Genomic DNA, 17030 nt, shown 5'->3' with positions numbered 1-17030 from the left:
CTATAAAACGAAAAAAAAAAAAATTCGTTGGATTTAGTTTTGAAATAAATTCGTGTAAACCAAACAACAAAAACGCATTCTACACCTCGACCTCTTAGTGATGACGTCAACACGAGGGTCGCGGCGCCCACACTCCTCAGATCCATACTAATTAAAACAACTCCTAAAGTGGCTTATACATAATTTAAAGTTAAACCTGAAATTAACCTACTTCATACGACGTAAATTTATGCGGGATTTTAACAATACAGTAAACTACCCACATGCATCCACTCTGACAGACGAGTTGGTACTGACCCTCCCTCACCTCCGCGGCCTAATATATATACTGTATATCATCCCATCCAATATCACGTAAGCAACTAATTTTACCAAAACATAATATTTAACTGGAAGGTCATACATTAATTACTCCAATTCATTAACATTATATACACCGTTGCTCTTAATTTAGGTAATATGTTTTATAATTATATGTAACGACTAGAGACGCAGATTACATGGTTATGACGTAATGGAAGGTTTAAAGGTCTTTATTGATATCGTTGTTTTCCTTGATCATACCTGTAGTGACGTCACGGCTGGGATCATGATGAGGGGTGATATTGGAGGACCATTTAAAGCGTACAAGCGAAAACACACGCACACTCTCTCTCTCTCTCTCCACCAGGCAGCACCAACTCATTACATAATTGGCGTTTTTCAATCAAATCACAGCCAAGTTTAAATCCTCATAAATTGCTTGTTACAAAATGGCAGTGATTAATTCAACTGTGTCCCGGATGTTCGTTCTACCCAGCTTTACTTCAAAACAAAAGCAAAAACCCTCCTGGGGAATTATTTATTTTAGGTACTTATATTTTTCTGACTATTTTCTGTGTTTATTTTATCTATTTTCGAAAATTTCTCCGGTTAATTTCTAAGTTTTAGTTTTGGCTATTTCTTAAGCAATTATTTCTGGCTACTTGCAGTCACTCTTTTCTAGCAATAATAACGACTCTGTGTGTGTATGTATTTGTTTGCGTGTGTGTGTAAATGCCAATGAGGTGCACATTGTGTTTATAGACCTATTTAGTCATAAAACTCATGTGAACACCTAACCTACCCCAACGGACAACTTACTAAAAAAAAGGGTGTCTCAGAAAAATGTATACACATTGTCCTATAGATTTTCACTTAAGTCAATAAGGCAACGTGTATACATTTTATCGAGACACCCTAGAGCGTCGCAAAATTCTACGGTGTTTGCTACCCATGTTTCACTACCTCTGGCCACTCCCGGGGAGCTGAGGGTGACTCTGTAGTAAACGTTCTTATGTTACTCTTTCGTGTGTTTGTGATGGTTATACATGCTTGTGATGGCTGCAATATAATGAATAGTTGTAAATACTTGCAATTGTTGTAATGCTTGTAAATATTTGAAGGTTGTAATAATTATACATACTTAATAAAGGTTGTGTTATTTGTTCACACATGTGTTGGTTGAAATACTTGTAAATGATTGTACAAATTTGTAATGATTCTAATACGTGCTATTGTTGTACATACTTGTAATGACTATGCAAAGTTGTGTTGGTTGTACAAACAATATCTGTACAAACAAGGAATGATTATACAAAAGTACTATTCATGGTACAAACACATGACGGTTGTACATATAACAATTGTATAAACAAAGAATGGTTGTACATATACAGGTTGTACATGTAAAGGCTGTACATATTACGGTTTTACATAAAATAATTGTACATAAAACCACCTTACTTTTCACAGTTGTACCTAAAACACCTGTACATATAACGACAGCCGTACATAAACAAAACTGTACATATCACAAGTTTACATGAGTCTAGTGACGCTGGAGGCAGACAAGGTATGTACACAGAGGAGGAGGTGGTGGGGGGGACTATACAAACAAGGTTAGGGGCCAACAGGTAGGAAAACCTTTGTAAGTAAGGCCGGACACACGGTCAAAGGACCAAGCTTTGTTGTGCTTACGACAATAACACGTATACGGGACTATATTTGAATCTAAGTATGTTTACGTATGAGTGAGTGAGTGAGTGAGTGAGTGAGTGAGTGAGTGAGTGAGTGAGTGAGTAACCTATATCCCTGAATTTCCATTTAGTATGATTTGATATATCTCCCTCTTATTCCTCTTTCTGTTAAAAAACATTGTATTTTTTTACTCTCCTATTTTTCTCGATCTACTGGAGGGGGAACAGACATAACAGATCAGAATCATATCTATAGATGCATATATATATTGCTGGATACTCTCTCAACTTTCCCATCATCCATAAGGCTACCATAATACTTCTCCATCACGCTGTTCCCTCATGCCCACACCCCCATTACTACTAACCCTACCCACCTTGCCTATGACCCAATCACTCACTGCCCCCACATACCCATAACCCATCATTCAATACCCCCTTTGTCCACGCCCCCATCACACACTACCCCCATACCCACCACCCATCACTCAATTCCCCCATGCCCACCCACACAGCATAATTAGGCCAGACACTGAAGAACTTCCCGGATATAACGATTTTCATTTGAGTTTAATTACGGGTCGACCCGGATGTGTCTGCGGGCGCCTCACACCTCGTCCATTACCTCTCCACCACAACATTAAGAAGAAAAATACCTGAATGAAAAATAGGAAGAAATTAGAATCGGGGGAAAAAAGTTTATATAAACGACCGGACGTAAATTTTCTTCTGTTATTTACGATAGTACGTATTTTTTTTTTTTTGGTATATGGCAGTGAGTTAGTGTTTAAGTTAACGAAAGTACCTAAAATGTGTATATTTATGAAAGTGCGTACAGGTTTCTATATATACGACAATATTGGAAAAAAAAATAGTTGGGACAATACATTTAAAAGTATAATTACATCGTTTATATATGGGGAAAAATGAGCTATGTGCATAAACAACTGAAACAAGATACAGGCAGAGATAATAAGAAGAATACAGAGAACGATTGTTTATTGTTATTTCCTTCACGTAAGAGTCAAGATATATCACAAGACATACGAGTGCCAATCAGCCAGACGACGTGTCCTGCCAACCTGAGTAACACTACACATAAGGAAGAGCTCAAGTTGCTGGGTAAAAGTGAATTGCAATATGTGGAGGTGTGTGTGTGTGTGTGTGTGTGTGTGTGTGTTCTCTTTTTTGACCTCGAACAACAGCCGGCATTCCTGAACATCGTAAAGGCCGGTCCCCACACCCTCCAGTAGCACCCGTACACCACCAGTACCTCACACCACTACAACTCACCAACCCGTGATGAGAAAAATACAAATACATTGGATCTTCGACGCCAAAGACAAGTTTCCATCTACACACTGAAACCTGTTCCAACACCGAGAAAATTCTGGGTTTTTTTTTTCAGATACAGTGATGCCCCGGCAGACCCTTACCTTCAACATCCGTCCCCAGCTGGCGGCATCCTCAAAAATATGACCAAAAAGCATTCCTCAAATCCCAAAGTTTCCTTCTTTCCCATCACCAGGAATTTTGAAAAAGTCCGACAGACTTCAAAGAATTCCTGGGTAAAACCCTGACACACACACACATATATGTGTGTGTGTGTCGAATACTTCTATTGAATTTTATGTTTATGGTAAACAACAAAGATAAACAATGACATTATTTTCAAATCAAAACTCTTAACATGGAAACTTTAATCAGCTTCTATAAGACTACAACAACACACTGTGGTGGAGCACCTCACAGTGAGACCAGCAGAGGAACACTGTCTTACCTGTGACACACTTACCTGTGACCTCCCACCATACAATAGATATATTCTCAACAAAGGTAACGACAAATATACATAGTCCTCACTAACAGCCTACACTGTACACCTCCAAGCTGTCTCGGTGTAAACAATCAGTCCGGATTATCGTCAATATATCATAGTATTTATAATATGATATTTATGGACGATTTTTGGGAGAAGGGATTTCCATAGAGAGATTTATACGAGCACTACCTTTTATTGCGTCTTACATTAAAGGGGGATTTATACTTGACATTAAAGAGGAACTGATCGCTCTATCCAGGTGTTAATACTGTACCTTAAAACAGTTTCGTCGGTGCCATATAAACAATTTTCCCAAGTAAAATATTTTAACAATTATATTAAAATATTTTAACAATTATATTAAAATATTTTCAAAAAAAACTTTTACTCCTAATTCTACTAAGGAATTGTATCCATTTAGTACAGTGAATTATCAAAGAGAAAGTTAGTACTAAACCGGTGTTATATACTGTACACTTAGGAGTTTTATGTTGAATTTACGGGGAAAAAATCTAAATACACTTATGAAGGCAGACATTCATATCACCCCCATGGTAAGAAACGTTGATATATATATATTAAAAAAAAAACTGGACATAAAAAGACCTTAATGAAGTACTTTGTCAGAGAACATTGTAACAGGATAGTGATGGTTATCTCCCGTAAAGGAAACATTACTGAGACCAAGGTTATGTTCACCAACGAGTCTCTCTCTCTGTTCCAAAAGTTAATTATTAAAAAAAATCTGATTAAAACACCTGATGCGATTTTCAAGTTAGGTTCTGGGGGGATGAATCTCTGAAGGATTTACTGACGGAAGGACGAAATGAGTAGGGCGGACGACCAGACGGAGTAAAAGACAGACGAATTGAACGGGATAATCACGGACGAATAGGGAAAAAATACGTACAGATAGAGAGAACCTATCCCCCTATCTCCCTTCCTAACTTCAACGTTCGGGAGATAAAAACATGAGATATATATATATATATATATATATTCATACCAAACATCAGAGCCAACTTGTGTCTAATATATGACCACCGTCGAGAAGGTTGTCAAGCAGGTAAGGTAACAACAGCAGTACTCACCTGGGCCTTGACGGCGGAGAGGTGGACCTGTGCCACCCGAAGGTCGAAGCGCTTCATGCTGACGTCCTCCTGCAGCTCGTTGGCCTTGTTAAACACCGACGACTCGATGCTCCTGAGGGAGACGCAGAAAGTGTTTAGTTGGGAGAATTAGTTTCCTGACATGAAGGAGACTTGATGAGGAGAGGGTAAGGGAGAGGAGTGAGGGGGTAGGGAAAAGAAGGGAAGGAAGGGAAGGGGAAGGGAAGGAAGGGAAGGGAAGGGAAGGAAGGGAAGGGAAGGGAAGGATACAGGTGCATACATAGGTAGAGGGGGGTACAGGTACGGGTGTGGTGGTTACAGAAACAAGAAAAAAAACTCATATACAGGGACAGCTTACAGTACAAGTGAAAGAATAAGTACAGGTATGTGACTACAGATACAGGAACAAGAAAACCTACATAAATTGGAATAGGTACAGATACAGTCAGAGTGAGAGGTACAGGTAGACACAGGTACACGCTCGTAAACATTAAGGTAAACACGATTAATTAACATTGCTCGTCTCATGGTATTGCACATCACTATAAAATACACACAACATTACGACTCATTGCCTGCCTCCTGTACCAGTCACCGGTAACTATGCTAATTACTGGCCAGGTAAGTAGGGCAACAGAGGTCAGAGTGTAGTAGGCCGGTGCTAGACACACAGGTAGGTTAAAGAAGGTCAAATGAATCGTGTATGAGGCGGTTTGTATTTAGTTCAACAAGGATAGAATTATAAACTTTTTTAGGCTGTGTAAGAAATTCCCTCCCCTCACCCCCCTCACTACATAGAGAAAACTTACCTCTCCTTCACAGCCTCCCCGCACTACTACCCCTCACAACATCCCTGTCTCCCTCACTTTTGTCGGCTTCTCCTGCGTTCTCTCTCACGTCTAATATATACTCTCTCTCTCTCTCTCTCTCTCTCTCTCTCTCTCTCTCTCTCTCAAATCACCATCAACTCTTGACAACTACAAAGAGGAAATTATGTCTCTTGTCATTACCTGTCACTCTACTGTCACTCCTCCACATATCTGAGTGAGATCAGGTCCACGTTTTATTCAGGTAATATAATAATGGAAACTAAACCATTATGTGAGTTACCTAGTCATAAAACTACATCATTGTAAGGTAATATTATTATTTTTTTTTATGGAGATTTGACGGAACCTAAACTTAACCTAACCCCAACTTAGTCTAACTTAATCTTACTCCAACATGGTATAACATAACCTAACCTAATCTAACCAAAACCCAACGTAGTATAACTTAACCCAAACCTAGTCAAATTTAACCCCAACCTAATCTAACTTAACCAAATCGAATTTAACGTAATTTAATCTAATATAACCTAACCCCCATCCTAGTCTACCTTAACCTAACCCCAATCTAATCTAACTTAACCTAACCTAATCTAACTTAGCCCCAACCTGATCTAACTTAACCTAACCTAACCTAACCTAACCTAACACCAACCATGAACACAAACGTCAATAATAAAAGTTCCACGCAAGTTTTCTGAGTGAGTTTAATTAAAGTTTCACCATAATACCATTTTTCTAGGCAGGTTATCAAAGAGATTTATTAATAACTTGTATATAACTTGGGGATTAAAGCGTCTCATAAGCACCGTTAATATACTGTACCTGTTTTCTGTCAGAGTACCGTGGGAATTAAACCAACCCCACTTACCTTGATTCACAGACACTTAAAGAGAGAGGCGTTAGGTTAAATTTCCTTTCCTTTCCTTCGTTAAATGGACTTGCAAGAGCATATCTAATCTAACTCACTTAATCTCCGACAAACCTATTCATATATTACGTTTAAAGATGGCGTCGAAATTGCCTGAAGACTCCACCAAGTACCACAACTAGACACGACTTCTTACGGAATAAAAAATAGAAGTTCAAAATGGCGTCTAACCTACCCTGAGACTCTAGTAAGTAACGTGAGTAAACGTGTTATTTATTGAATGTATAAATTCTTGAATATCAGGTCGCGAGGGAAGTGAGAACGAGGTCTAGTCGTCATAGCAACGGGAGAACCGCCACCTGTGCTGTATTAACTAAGATAAATGGATATTCAGGTGTGGGGGAGCATAATGGCCACGCCCAGGGAAGATGACTAGATGTTACGATGACTGGGGAGGGGAGGGTGTTGGGGAGGGAAGGGTGTTGGGGAGGGAAGGGTGTTGGGGAGGGAAGGGTGTTGGGAGGGAAGGGGTGTTGGGGAGGGAGAGGTTGGGAGGAGGGTGTTGGGGAGGGGAGGGTGTTGGGAGGGGAGGGTGTTGGGAGGAGGGTGTGTGGGGTGTTGGAGGAGGGAGAGGAGGTGTTAGGAGGGTGTTGGAGAGAGAAGGGTGCTGGGGCAGCTGAGAGAGAGAGAGAGAGAGAGAGAGAGAGAGAGAGAGAGAGAGAGAGAGAGAGAGAGAGAGAGAGAGAGAGAGAGAGATATAATAAAACAACAATTCTCTCACGCATACACAGAGGCAAGAACAAGATCCTGGGACAATGGGGAAGGATTAGGCTGGATCCTCCACAACGCGGTCGGGAATCCTTTCTCAGATCCTCCCACCTGAACACTTGCTGGCCACCCCTTGGTCGTTCCCATGTCCCCCTCAACACCTGCAGCCACCCCTTGCTCGTCCTCAGGTCCCCCTCAACACCTGCTGGCCACCCCTTGGTCGTTCCCATGTCCCCCTCAACACCTGCAGCCACCCCTTGCTCGTCCTCAGGTCCCCCTCAACACCTGCTGGCCACCCCATGTTCGTATCCAGCCTGTCATTTGCTGTATACATGAGTGAATTATATCAATGAATGACAACAGATGCCAAAATATCATAGACGTAACATTTTTTTTCCTATACTGTCTGTCTGTCCGCCTACAGGTCTGTGTTCCTAATTCCCTGTGTGTTTTAGAGTGTGTGTGTGTGTGTTTGTGTGTACATGTTGTGAGAGAGAGAGAGAGAGAGAGAGAGAGAGAGAGAGAGAGAATATGGCACGATCACAAAAAAGACACTCGGCTTCACAGGTACTCAATAATTCACCTCCACACAACAATCCATCGCTCAGTTAAGACCCAGTCAGTGTTCAAGGGCACAGGTCACCCCCTAAACCCATCCCCCCTCACCAACTCCGACCCACCCCAGACTCACCACCTTGAGACTTCATCTCCAATCCATCCCAGTCTGAACACCACCAGAGACCTTTACGTAAAGTTCAATAAAAGTTCACCATCTCTTGTTTTTCCGGCTTCTACTGCGGTCCAGCACACACACACACACTACCTGCCCTATTAACCTACCTATTGTTAATATTTTACACACTGGTGGAGATTCTACCTTGATTACGATGTCATTTTTATCGTCAGTGAGGGAGTGAGGGAGTAGAGAAGCGAGTAGGGGATGGATGGGGATGGGGATAGGGGATGGGGAGGATTGGTGGGATTGGGGATGGGATAGGGATTAGATGATTGGGATGATTGATGGGGATGGGGATGGGGGGGGTGGGGGACTCTGGGTAAACTGGTTACTCCTGAATTCCAAACAGAGTCCAATGAACGAGAGAGAGAGAGAGAGAGAGAGTATACCACAAAAAGACCACCGGCATTTTTTCATCCTCCAGCTGGCCATCAGGGAGACAATCAGTCACTCGCACTGGTCGTCACACACGCGCCTTCGCCTCACAAGTCCACCTACTCATAAGACCTATTCTCCCTGTCTCTACCAAGATGACACCCAACCTAAACGTCCATGTGGCTTAACTCTCTATAACCCCTTCGATATCAGCTGTGTTTGTTTATTATTATTTTCCCGGATTTATGAAACACGTGGTTTTGTTTACATGTTGCAAATGTCAACAAATCGGCCGAAATCTATCGTGTTTTTTTCTGTAGGGGTGAAATCTGCGTAATGTTGTGGGAAATAAGGATATACAAGTTTCATAGAGGTTTAATAATAAAAAAATAGTTATGATATATAGTGGAAAAGGGGGGAGGGGTAATATGTGGAGTGGAATGCTAAGAAGGAATGAGGTGATGTAGACAGGGGTGTGAGGTGTAGAGGAATGAGGTGATGTAGACAGGGGTGTGAGGTGTAGAGGAATGTAATGTGTGGTGCAGGTTGTAGCACAAGGAAGGAAGAATGGAAGGAAGGAAGGCAGGAAGGAAGGAAGGCAGGAAGGATGGAAGGAATGACAGATGGAAGGAAAGAAGAATCCCCAAACCTCAACCTATTAACACGTCATCAACTTCAACCTCAAACAAGACACGACACACCTGTAACACCTCCCCCCACCCCACCCCACCAACATGCTATCGATTCTCTCTCTCTCTCTCTCGTTAAAGCAACCTGACGTACATGAACCAACACACCTGTTCTTGGGTAATCAAACACCTAAACACCTGCATAAACAAATAACAAATCCTCCTGCCAGGTGATTTACCCCGACACATTTAGGAAGGATTTTTTTTTTATAATCATGTTGGAGTTTGAAGGATACGCAATAGGAGTATTTGAGAGATCCTGTGATTATGTTAGGCCATTAAGGCATGACTTGTTTTTTTCTTGAGTCTCTCCTAATCTTTAAAATATTTGATTGTAATCTTTCTTGCTAATCGTTACGTAATCTTTATTGATAATTTCCCTTATATAATCTGGAATTACATAGTCTAAGCCTCTTTCCTCCTTTCTCTCGTCTATCCTCTCCTCTTTCCTCCCCCTCTCTTTTTTCCTCCTCTCAACCTGTTCACCCTCTCCTCTCCCTCTTGTCTCAAAATCTCAAATGGGCTATTTTAAGGATTTCGTTTCTCTTCTATTTTTTATCGCTCTTTTTACTGTATCACGCGAGTCTAGTTCCCCTATTTATCCTTATCTCTCTATACATCATCTTTATTGTATGTTATGGTGTTATTATTCTTTTATAGGTGAGAAGAGAGAGAGAGAGAGAGAGAGAGAGAGAGAGAGAGAGAGAGAGAGAGAGAGAGAGAGAGAGAGAGAGAGAGAGAGAGAGAGAGAGAGAGAGAGAGAGAGAGAGAGAGAGAGACCCTTTAGGACTGCCACAAAGAAATACCACAACCTGAATATATCTCCTCTTCCTCCACACACACACACAGAGGGACGGGACACGTCAATACGATCACCAGTCCCATGAATCTGTTCTTGAGAAGCGGAAAATCATACGACAAGCATGCTCTCTCTCTCTCTCTCTCTCTCTCTCTCTCTCTCTCGTTTGGCGCGTCAATCATGCCCACACACTTAGCAGCTGTACATATAAAAAGTCCGTGAGTGTGTGTGTGTGGGAGGAAAGTTCGTGATGTGGAATCTGGCTAATTGTAGGTAATGGTTTGTGTGTGTGTGTGTGTTTGGGTGTAGTGACTGTGTGGGTGTTACTGTGAAGTGTGTAAATATTAGGATGTAGTGTGTATGTGTGGGTGTTGTTGTGGTATGGATATTTGGGTGTAGTGTGGGTGTAGGCGGGTATTGTAGGTGGATAGTTTGAAGTTGCGATCCTGTCTAGCCAGTTGTTCCCACCAAGCCGTAAGACTTCACATCAACCTAATCTAATCTAACCTAACCTAACCTACACATAGACAATGGTTGGAAAACATTGCTGGTGACGATGTGTGAGTGTAGGTGTTGCTGAAGTGTGTGTGTGTGTGTGGTTGGTTGCATGTATGTATGATGTATGTATGTATGTATGTATGTATGTATGTATGTAAGTAGGACGACATAGCAACAGTCAGGTCACCTCACCTCCACTTCCTTGACCTCCACTCTCTCATTTTCTACAAACTCTCCATGACACAAGCTTATTACACGGAGGAGAAGCAGAAGAAGAAGAACCATCCACCTTCAATACATTATTATTAGCTCTCAATGGCCCCATCAGGTATTCAGTCAGCCTCATTAATACTAAGCAGGTGCGATGATATTAAATGGTGAGAAGTGAGGAAGTTTAGACTCGGGTAATCTCTCTCTCTCTCTCTCTCTCTCTCTCTCTCTCTCTCTCTCTCTCTGGTCAATAACTTCCAATCAGTGGCTGTCATAACTACTAATCCATTCTAATCCTTCCATGATAAAGGTCAATCATCTAAACAACCGTCCAATCGTCAGCCTTACACCAACTAATCCTCTCCTGCAATCCATTTTCACCAACTCCATTACCCAATCTTTTATGTTTGTAATCCACTTTTGGGTGATTATTACCAATCCCTAATCTCTAATATTATTTTTGTTTTCTTACAATTTTATATCTTTTTTTTTCTCCTTCTCCTTTATTCTCTTTCAGTTTCTTCGACGCTCCTCATCACCTCCTCACCACCTCCTCCCCCACCCACACATCCACCTCACCCACCTCCCCCACCCACACATCCTCCTCACCCACCTCACCCACCCACACATCCTTATCTCACCCAATCCCTCAGGACCCCTCAGCTTCTCCCTCTGCCAGATTAATATCAAGACAAAAACTCACTGACGCCAACAGGGAGAAAAAACTGAGCTATTATAGTGATTGATCATAGCCAGGGTGAGATGCTTCATAAGGGAGGGTAGGAGGGAGGGTAGGAGGAAGGGTAGGAAGGAGGGAGGGAGGGAGGAGGTAGGGAGGGAGGGAGGAGCGAGTTGGAAATAAGAGACATAGAGAAAGAGACAATATGGAAGAGGGAGGAAGAGATAAAGAGAGGAAGTGTATGGGAGAGGGAAGGAAGGAAGGTCAAGAGCCAAGAGAGTAGAAAAGTGTTAGATGTGAGATCGAGTAGTGATAAAAAAATTCTAAGCCAATCTAACAGACTAAAGAAGCTTCCTTCCCTTCCCACTCCCCAGTCAGCCAATGAATCGAAGCTTGAAGGCATCCGTAAGAAAATAACTAAAAATATCACACAATATCTTTTACACCCGAACAATAGCAGGATCCAGTGGCCACTACTGTAATGTGTTGAGGTGATAATACGGGAGGAGTAATCTGAGCTACACGACCCTTTAAAACAGGCAGTGGGAAGCAACAGGTCCCCACGACGACCCTCTCCTTCTGATATGTTGGTTTAGAGAGCCAGTGTCCACTACCTCCCTCCTGCCTTCTTCACCTACACCAGCAGGAAGAGGGGGTCATAACCTCCCCTTCACCTACAACAGCAGGAGTAGGTCGTCACTCACCTCTGCTGGATCCTGAGCAGTGTGTCCTGAGCCTCCTGCAGCTGGGAGATCTGTCGCTCCAGGTCGGCCGACTCCTTCCTGAGGGCGTCATACCGGTTCCTGGAGGAGAGCGCCGCCAAGCGGTCGAGGATGAGCTCGTTCTTGAGAGGCGTCGGCGGGGGCGGGTCCTGGGGGAAGCGAGGAGATTATAGTATATGTACAGTATGGTGTAAGTACAGTACACATGTGATGGTTGTACAAGTCTTACCTTCACTCACTTTGGAATGTCATACTTAACATTGAGAACAATAGTTCAAGTTCAAAACAATAATGAGACAATAATACAGGTAGACGGACTCCTACCTGTCTCAGCGTCTGTGTTAGTGACGTATATATTTACCTTCATATACATGACACAACAACCCGTCTCTGGTCCCGAGCTTCACAACAACAGAACCAGACAAACATATTTAATAAAATAAATGAATAAAAAAAGCTTTAATCTGATTCTACTCCCGAGACAGGTGAGGTAGTGGGCATAGCATCTCATAACACAGCTCTTTTGTTTCCCTTCACAACAGTGGCAGTAAACAGGTGAGGTGAGGGACGGGAGAATCTTAATTAGGTGAGGAGTCTGTGATGTAAGCGCTGGCAACAGGAATGTGGCCGGGGAGGTGAGCGAATTCCAATAACAATTTAATTTTAATGGGAGTCAGCCAGCGAGGTGCGTGAGGGGAGCGACTCCAATAATATATCTAATTCTTGAGTGATCTACATAAAGGCAGGGGGAGCCACCCAGGCCGATGTTTGTGAGGGTGTTTTTTGGGTTGACGTACACGAGGGGTGACTATGTGTACTGCCACAGTCCAGCTTTACTTAGGTATTAAAATATTTACTTATAATACGGTACTTGAGACAGGCCTCTGAACTTATAAATGTCCTACTGCCGTAAGAGTTATGTTGTCTCAGGCATAATAAACTGACGCTAATTGTGGAATAAATATAAACAAGGAACAATATTAAAACAACTACGACTACTCTTATCATAACCAGAGATACTGTATGTTTACTTCTTGACACCATAGTATATAACTGTGTGGATGAGTTACTAATAATATCTTTATGTAAAGCGAGGCAACACTACAGGGTGAGAGGATCAGTTACTCGCGCCACAGGATGATAACCTCACAAATAAACCGACGATAATATTACACTGATCAAGCCATAAACATTAGCCTGACAGGTACCTGGCGCCTAGCTGAATTAAAATTATCGCCAACCGAACCATGAAAATCACCCTCGCCTGCCACACCGTACTGGAGAATTTATATATATATATATATATATATATATATATATATATATATATATATATATATATATATATATATATATATATATATATATATATATATATATATATAACTTAATAAGATCAGGAAAGTATCCCGAGTACTAGTGAGGTACCTCCCTCCTTCAGGAGGGAGGATTCACCAGGACCTGTAGGATGAGTGAAACTTTGTTGACACTCCTGTTAATACTCTTCCCTCCCTCCCTCAGTAGCAGTACGGGTGAGGGAGCACCTCCCAACCCCTCCTCTTCCACTTCCATTATCACACTATTTAGGTTCCCGCTGTGGGCTTCAGGGGGTCGGCCTTAATGAATAGGTTGGTCAGGATTGCTTGTGTCCCAAGTGGCGACTAAAAGGGTGAGAGAAAGGATGGTTCAGGACCCACACGTCACCGATAAATAGTCCCTAGTGGAAAAGATGAAAGCCTGGCCCCGTGAGGCCACGGCCACTTCTACCATCCATCACACAGGCCGAGGTGAATGGTGTTAAAAACAGACCAACTGGTGACTGGATTCACACTCTACTCTTTAATATTTATTGTCATTAACCTGGTTTACATAACCTTCATTTACACGCATAACAGTTCACTAATATGAACAATAAACAATTACAAATCATTATACTGTTTGGCCGGGGTAATCGTCCTCATGTGATTCTCTTCATTAATATGGAAATTTTCAGATCACATGAAACACCAATTGTTGATTACTTCCGCGTGTTGTTGTGCAGGTGACGACACACACGCACAGCAGAGTTGGGTCAAGTTTCAGCAGCAGACAATGGCAGTATTCGTGGTGAGTACACAGGCGCTCTTCAACCTTGTGTACTCATCAATATAATGTCTACAGTATCGGGTGTACATGTTACTGATGAGAGTATAGTAACCTTTTGATGTACTAGAGACACTGCCAGGGATGCCAACACTACGGAGAGAACCCAACCAGCCGCTGCAAACAAAGAGTATCGAACCCGTGACCACTAATGTAAAAAATGACGACTTTACCATTAAACTACGGGGCTCCCAACCATGTAACAAAACATACCGTGAATAATAATTATTTTTTTATCAACAACTTGTTTCAGTGGCACAAACGAGATTTAAATTGCAAAACATTCATGAACTCCAAGTGAGTGAGACACGTGAGTCGCCTGGTGCAAGAGTCTAGTTAGGTGAGAAGGCTGTCAACGAGGCTCTAGGTCCTCTATTGTTGCTGCATATAACCCGGATGGCAGCTCACGAACGGCATGAAAATAAAACAAACAAATAAATACATAAATAAAAATAAAAATCCAGGTGCATCTATGAATAATTAATAACTAATATGAAATACATACAAATTGGTCTAACTCCTTTGTCTAGTGTAGAGTATTACCATTAGGCCGAGTCACAATGAAAGCATTTACACCCTTCCCACAGACAAGGTTGAGTAAAGCCATGAGTGTAGATGGTCTCTGTGATGTTCTTAGTCTGTGAGGTTGGCGGTGTGGTGGTGATAAGGCGTGTGTAGAGTTAGTCGTTTAGGCGGGTACGTGGGCGTTGTGATGTGGATGAGAACTGTCCATCAGGGTGGCAGGAAGTGCAGTTGTGTCTCACCTTTATACAGATCGTCGTCTAGTTCACAAGGGGGGAAGAGAATGAAGTGGAGGAGAGGGAGACACAGTGAAGAAGGAAAGGAATGGAGAAGGGAGGTAATTGGGAAGGGGAGAAAGAGAGTGGAAAGGAGAAGAGAAAGAGAGTGGAGAGGAAAAGAAGACAGAGAATAACGGGGACGGAGATGAGAGGAGTGGAAGAGAAAGAGAATGGAGAGGAGAGGAGTGACAAGCGAGTGGAAAAGAGGAGGAGGAATGGGCAATGAGGGGGAGTGTCCTGTAAAGCTGAAGATGAGGGAAGTGTACACACACACACACACACAGTGATACAGGAGGTCGTTAGTGTTAGCAGCAGTAGGAGGAGGAGGAGGAGGAGGAGCGAGTGTGGCAGTGAGGGGGAGGTGGGGGGGGTGCTCCTCCAGCTGCTCGTTAACCAAGATTGGCTGGTGGGGCGTGGCGACCCGACCTGCACCTACCACGCCCACCATCACCTTCCCGCGCCTCCTACCAAGATCCCGCACTTTCCACCACGCCCTCTACTACCCCGCGACTCCCACCACACCCACCATAACCACCCGAACTTCCCACCCCACACCACCACACGCCTCCTGCATACTGTGGCCTCCAACTCCGCCCCACCTGCAACAAACCCCCTCCCTTCCATCACACCCCCTCCCTCCCAACAAACCCCCTCCCTCCCATCACACCCCCTCCCTCCCAACACACCCTCTCCCTCCCATCACCCATCTGGAAAACTCCGATTATCTTCAGTTCGCAAATTACATCTTTTCTCGTACGATTCATTTTACGATTGAATATAGTGAAATGGGCGGAATCAGCCGTAAGGAGGAGGAGAAGGGTATTAACTTTGCTTCTTATTTGTGAGTGAAATTGACTGAATGTATAGCTATGAGACGTCTCTTCTTTACTTCCATTTGGTGAGGTGAGGTGAGATGAGGTGAGGTGAGGTGAGGTAAGGTGAGATGAGGTGAGGTGAGGTTGGGATAGGTGAGGTGGAGTGAAATAACGAAATAAATTGGGGTGTCTAATATTCACGTGGTTCCTCCCTTCTTCTACTTAATTAACCTGTTTATAGTTATATCCAGTGCGGTGTTAAGTGTGTCAAGACCCACCCACACACCCACCCACCCACCCACCCACCCACCCACCCAACACACACACACACACAACCGAAATAAGAGTCACGTACAAGACTCGTATAAAAGGACTCGTACGTGTTTATTTCCATGTAGTTCGACCCCTTAGAAAATGTGTCCAGTTATAGCAGAGTCTCGGTGCAATATTGACACCATTTTGTCCACCACCTGTGTAACCTAGACAACCTCTCACTTAATTGTTTAATGGAGGAAATTGAAGCCTTGAAGCCCCGAGAATTATATCCCAAGTTGTGGATTTTTAAAGATAAATAATTTTATTTTTTTCTACAGACTGAGAAAAAAACTGACATAAAATCGATTCTAAAATTAACTCCCATGTGTAATTAACCTGCCGTGTTTATTATTGCACCTGTGTTATGGTAGTTATGAGCAGTATTGAAGTTTTAGTTACGGTAGAAAAAGGATTTAAGTTAGGGTATAGGTGAGTTAGGTGCATTACTGAAGCTTGAGTTACGGTTAAAGTTGACAGAAGTTACGGAGGAGGTGGGTGAGGTGACAGACACTCCTCACCTCAACCCATAAGAGCCACACGCGTGAGTCAACATTGCCGCAACGTGAGTAAACCAGCCAGTGACACCCTTCTTGATGGTGTGCCCCCCACCCACTCCTTTCCTTCCTTCCTTCCTCCCTCCCTCCCTCTCCGTGTCTTCCATCCTTCCCTCCATCTATCCACCATATCACCCATTCCTCCACTCTCTTCTTCAACCGTGTCATCCATCCTTCCACTCCCTCCCTCCACCGTGTCCCCCATCCATACCTCTCATCCTAAAGTTCTCCCTCTCCCTTCTTCCCATCCGGCATTTTTCTCAACCCTTCTTCTTCTCCCCTCCCTTAATCCATCTTCTGTC

General features: G+C 42.9%; 1 protein-coding gene across 16 annotated transcripts in view; it reads right to left on the bottom strand.

Moving 5' to 3' along the window:
* LOC121865428 (SH3 and cysteine-rich domain-containing protein 3-like) overlaps positions 1 to 17030 on the bottom strand; it is a 253540-nt gene that overhangs the window by 192589 nt on the left and 43921 nt on the right. For all 16 annotated transcript variants that reach the window (XM_042364812.1, XM_042364814.1, XM_042364823.1 and 13 more), the window contains exons 6-7: positions 12085 to 12251; positions 4911 to 5022 (exon numbers count right to left, since the gene is read on the bottom strand). In XM_042364812.1, the coding sequence (XP_042220746.1) occupies positions 4911 to 5022; positions 12085 to 12251 (279 nt within the window). The remainder of the gene's footprint in view (positions 1 to 4910; positions 5023 to 12084; positions 12252 to 17030) is intronic.

The sequence above is a fragment of the Homarus americanus genome, unplaced genomic scaffold (assembly GCF_018991925.1).
Source record: "Homarus americanus isolate GMGI-L3 unplaced genomic scaffold, GMGI_Hamer_2.0 scaffold25483, whole genome shotgun sequence".
Classification (NCBI taxonomy): Eukaryota; Metazoa; Arthropoda; class Malacostraca; order Decapoda; family Nephropidae; genus Homarus; species Homarus americanus.
Note: the sequence above shows the minus strand (reverse complement) of the source record. Positions and strands in the feature narration are given on the sequence as shown.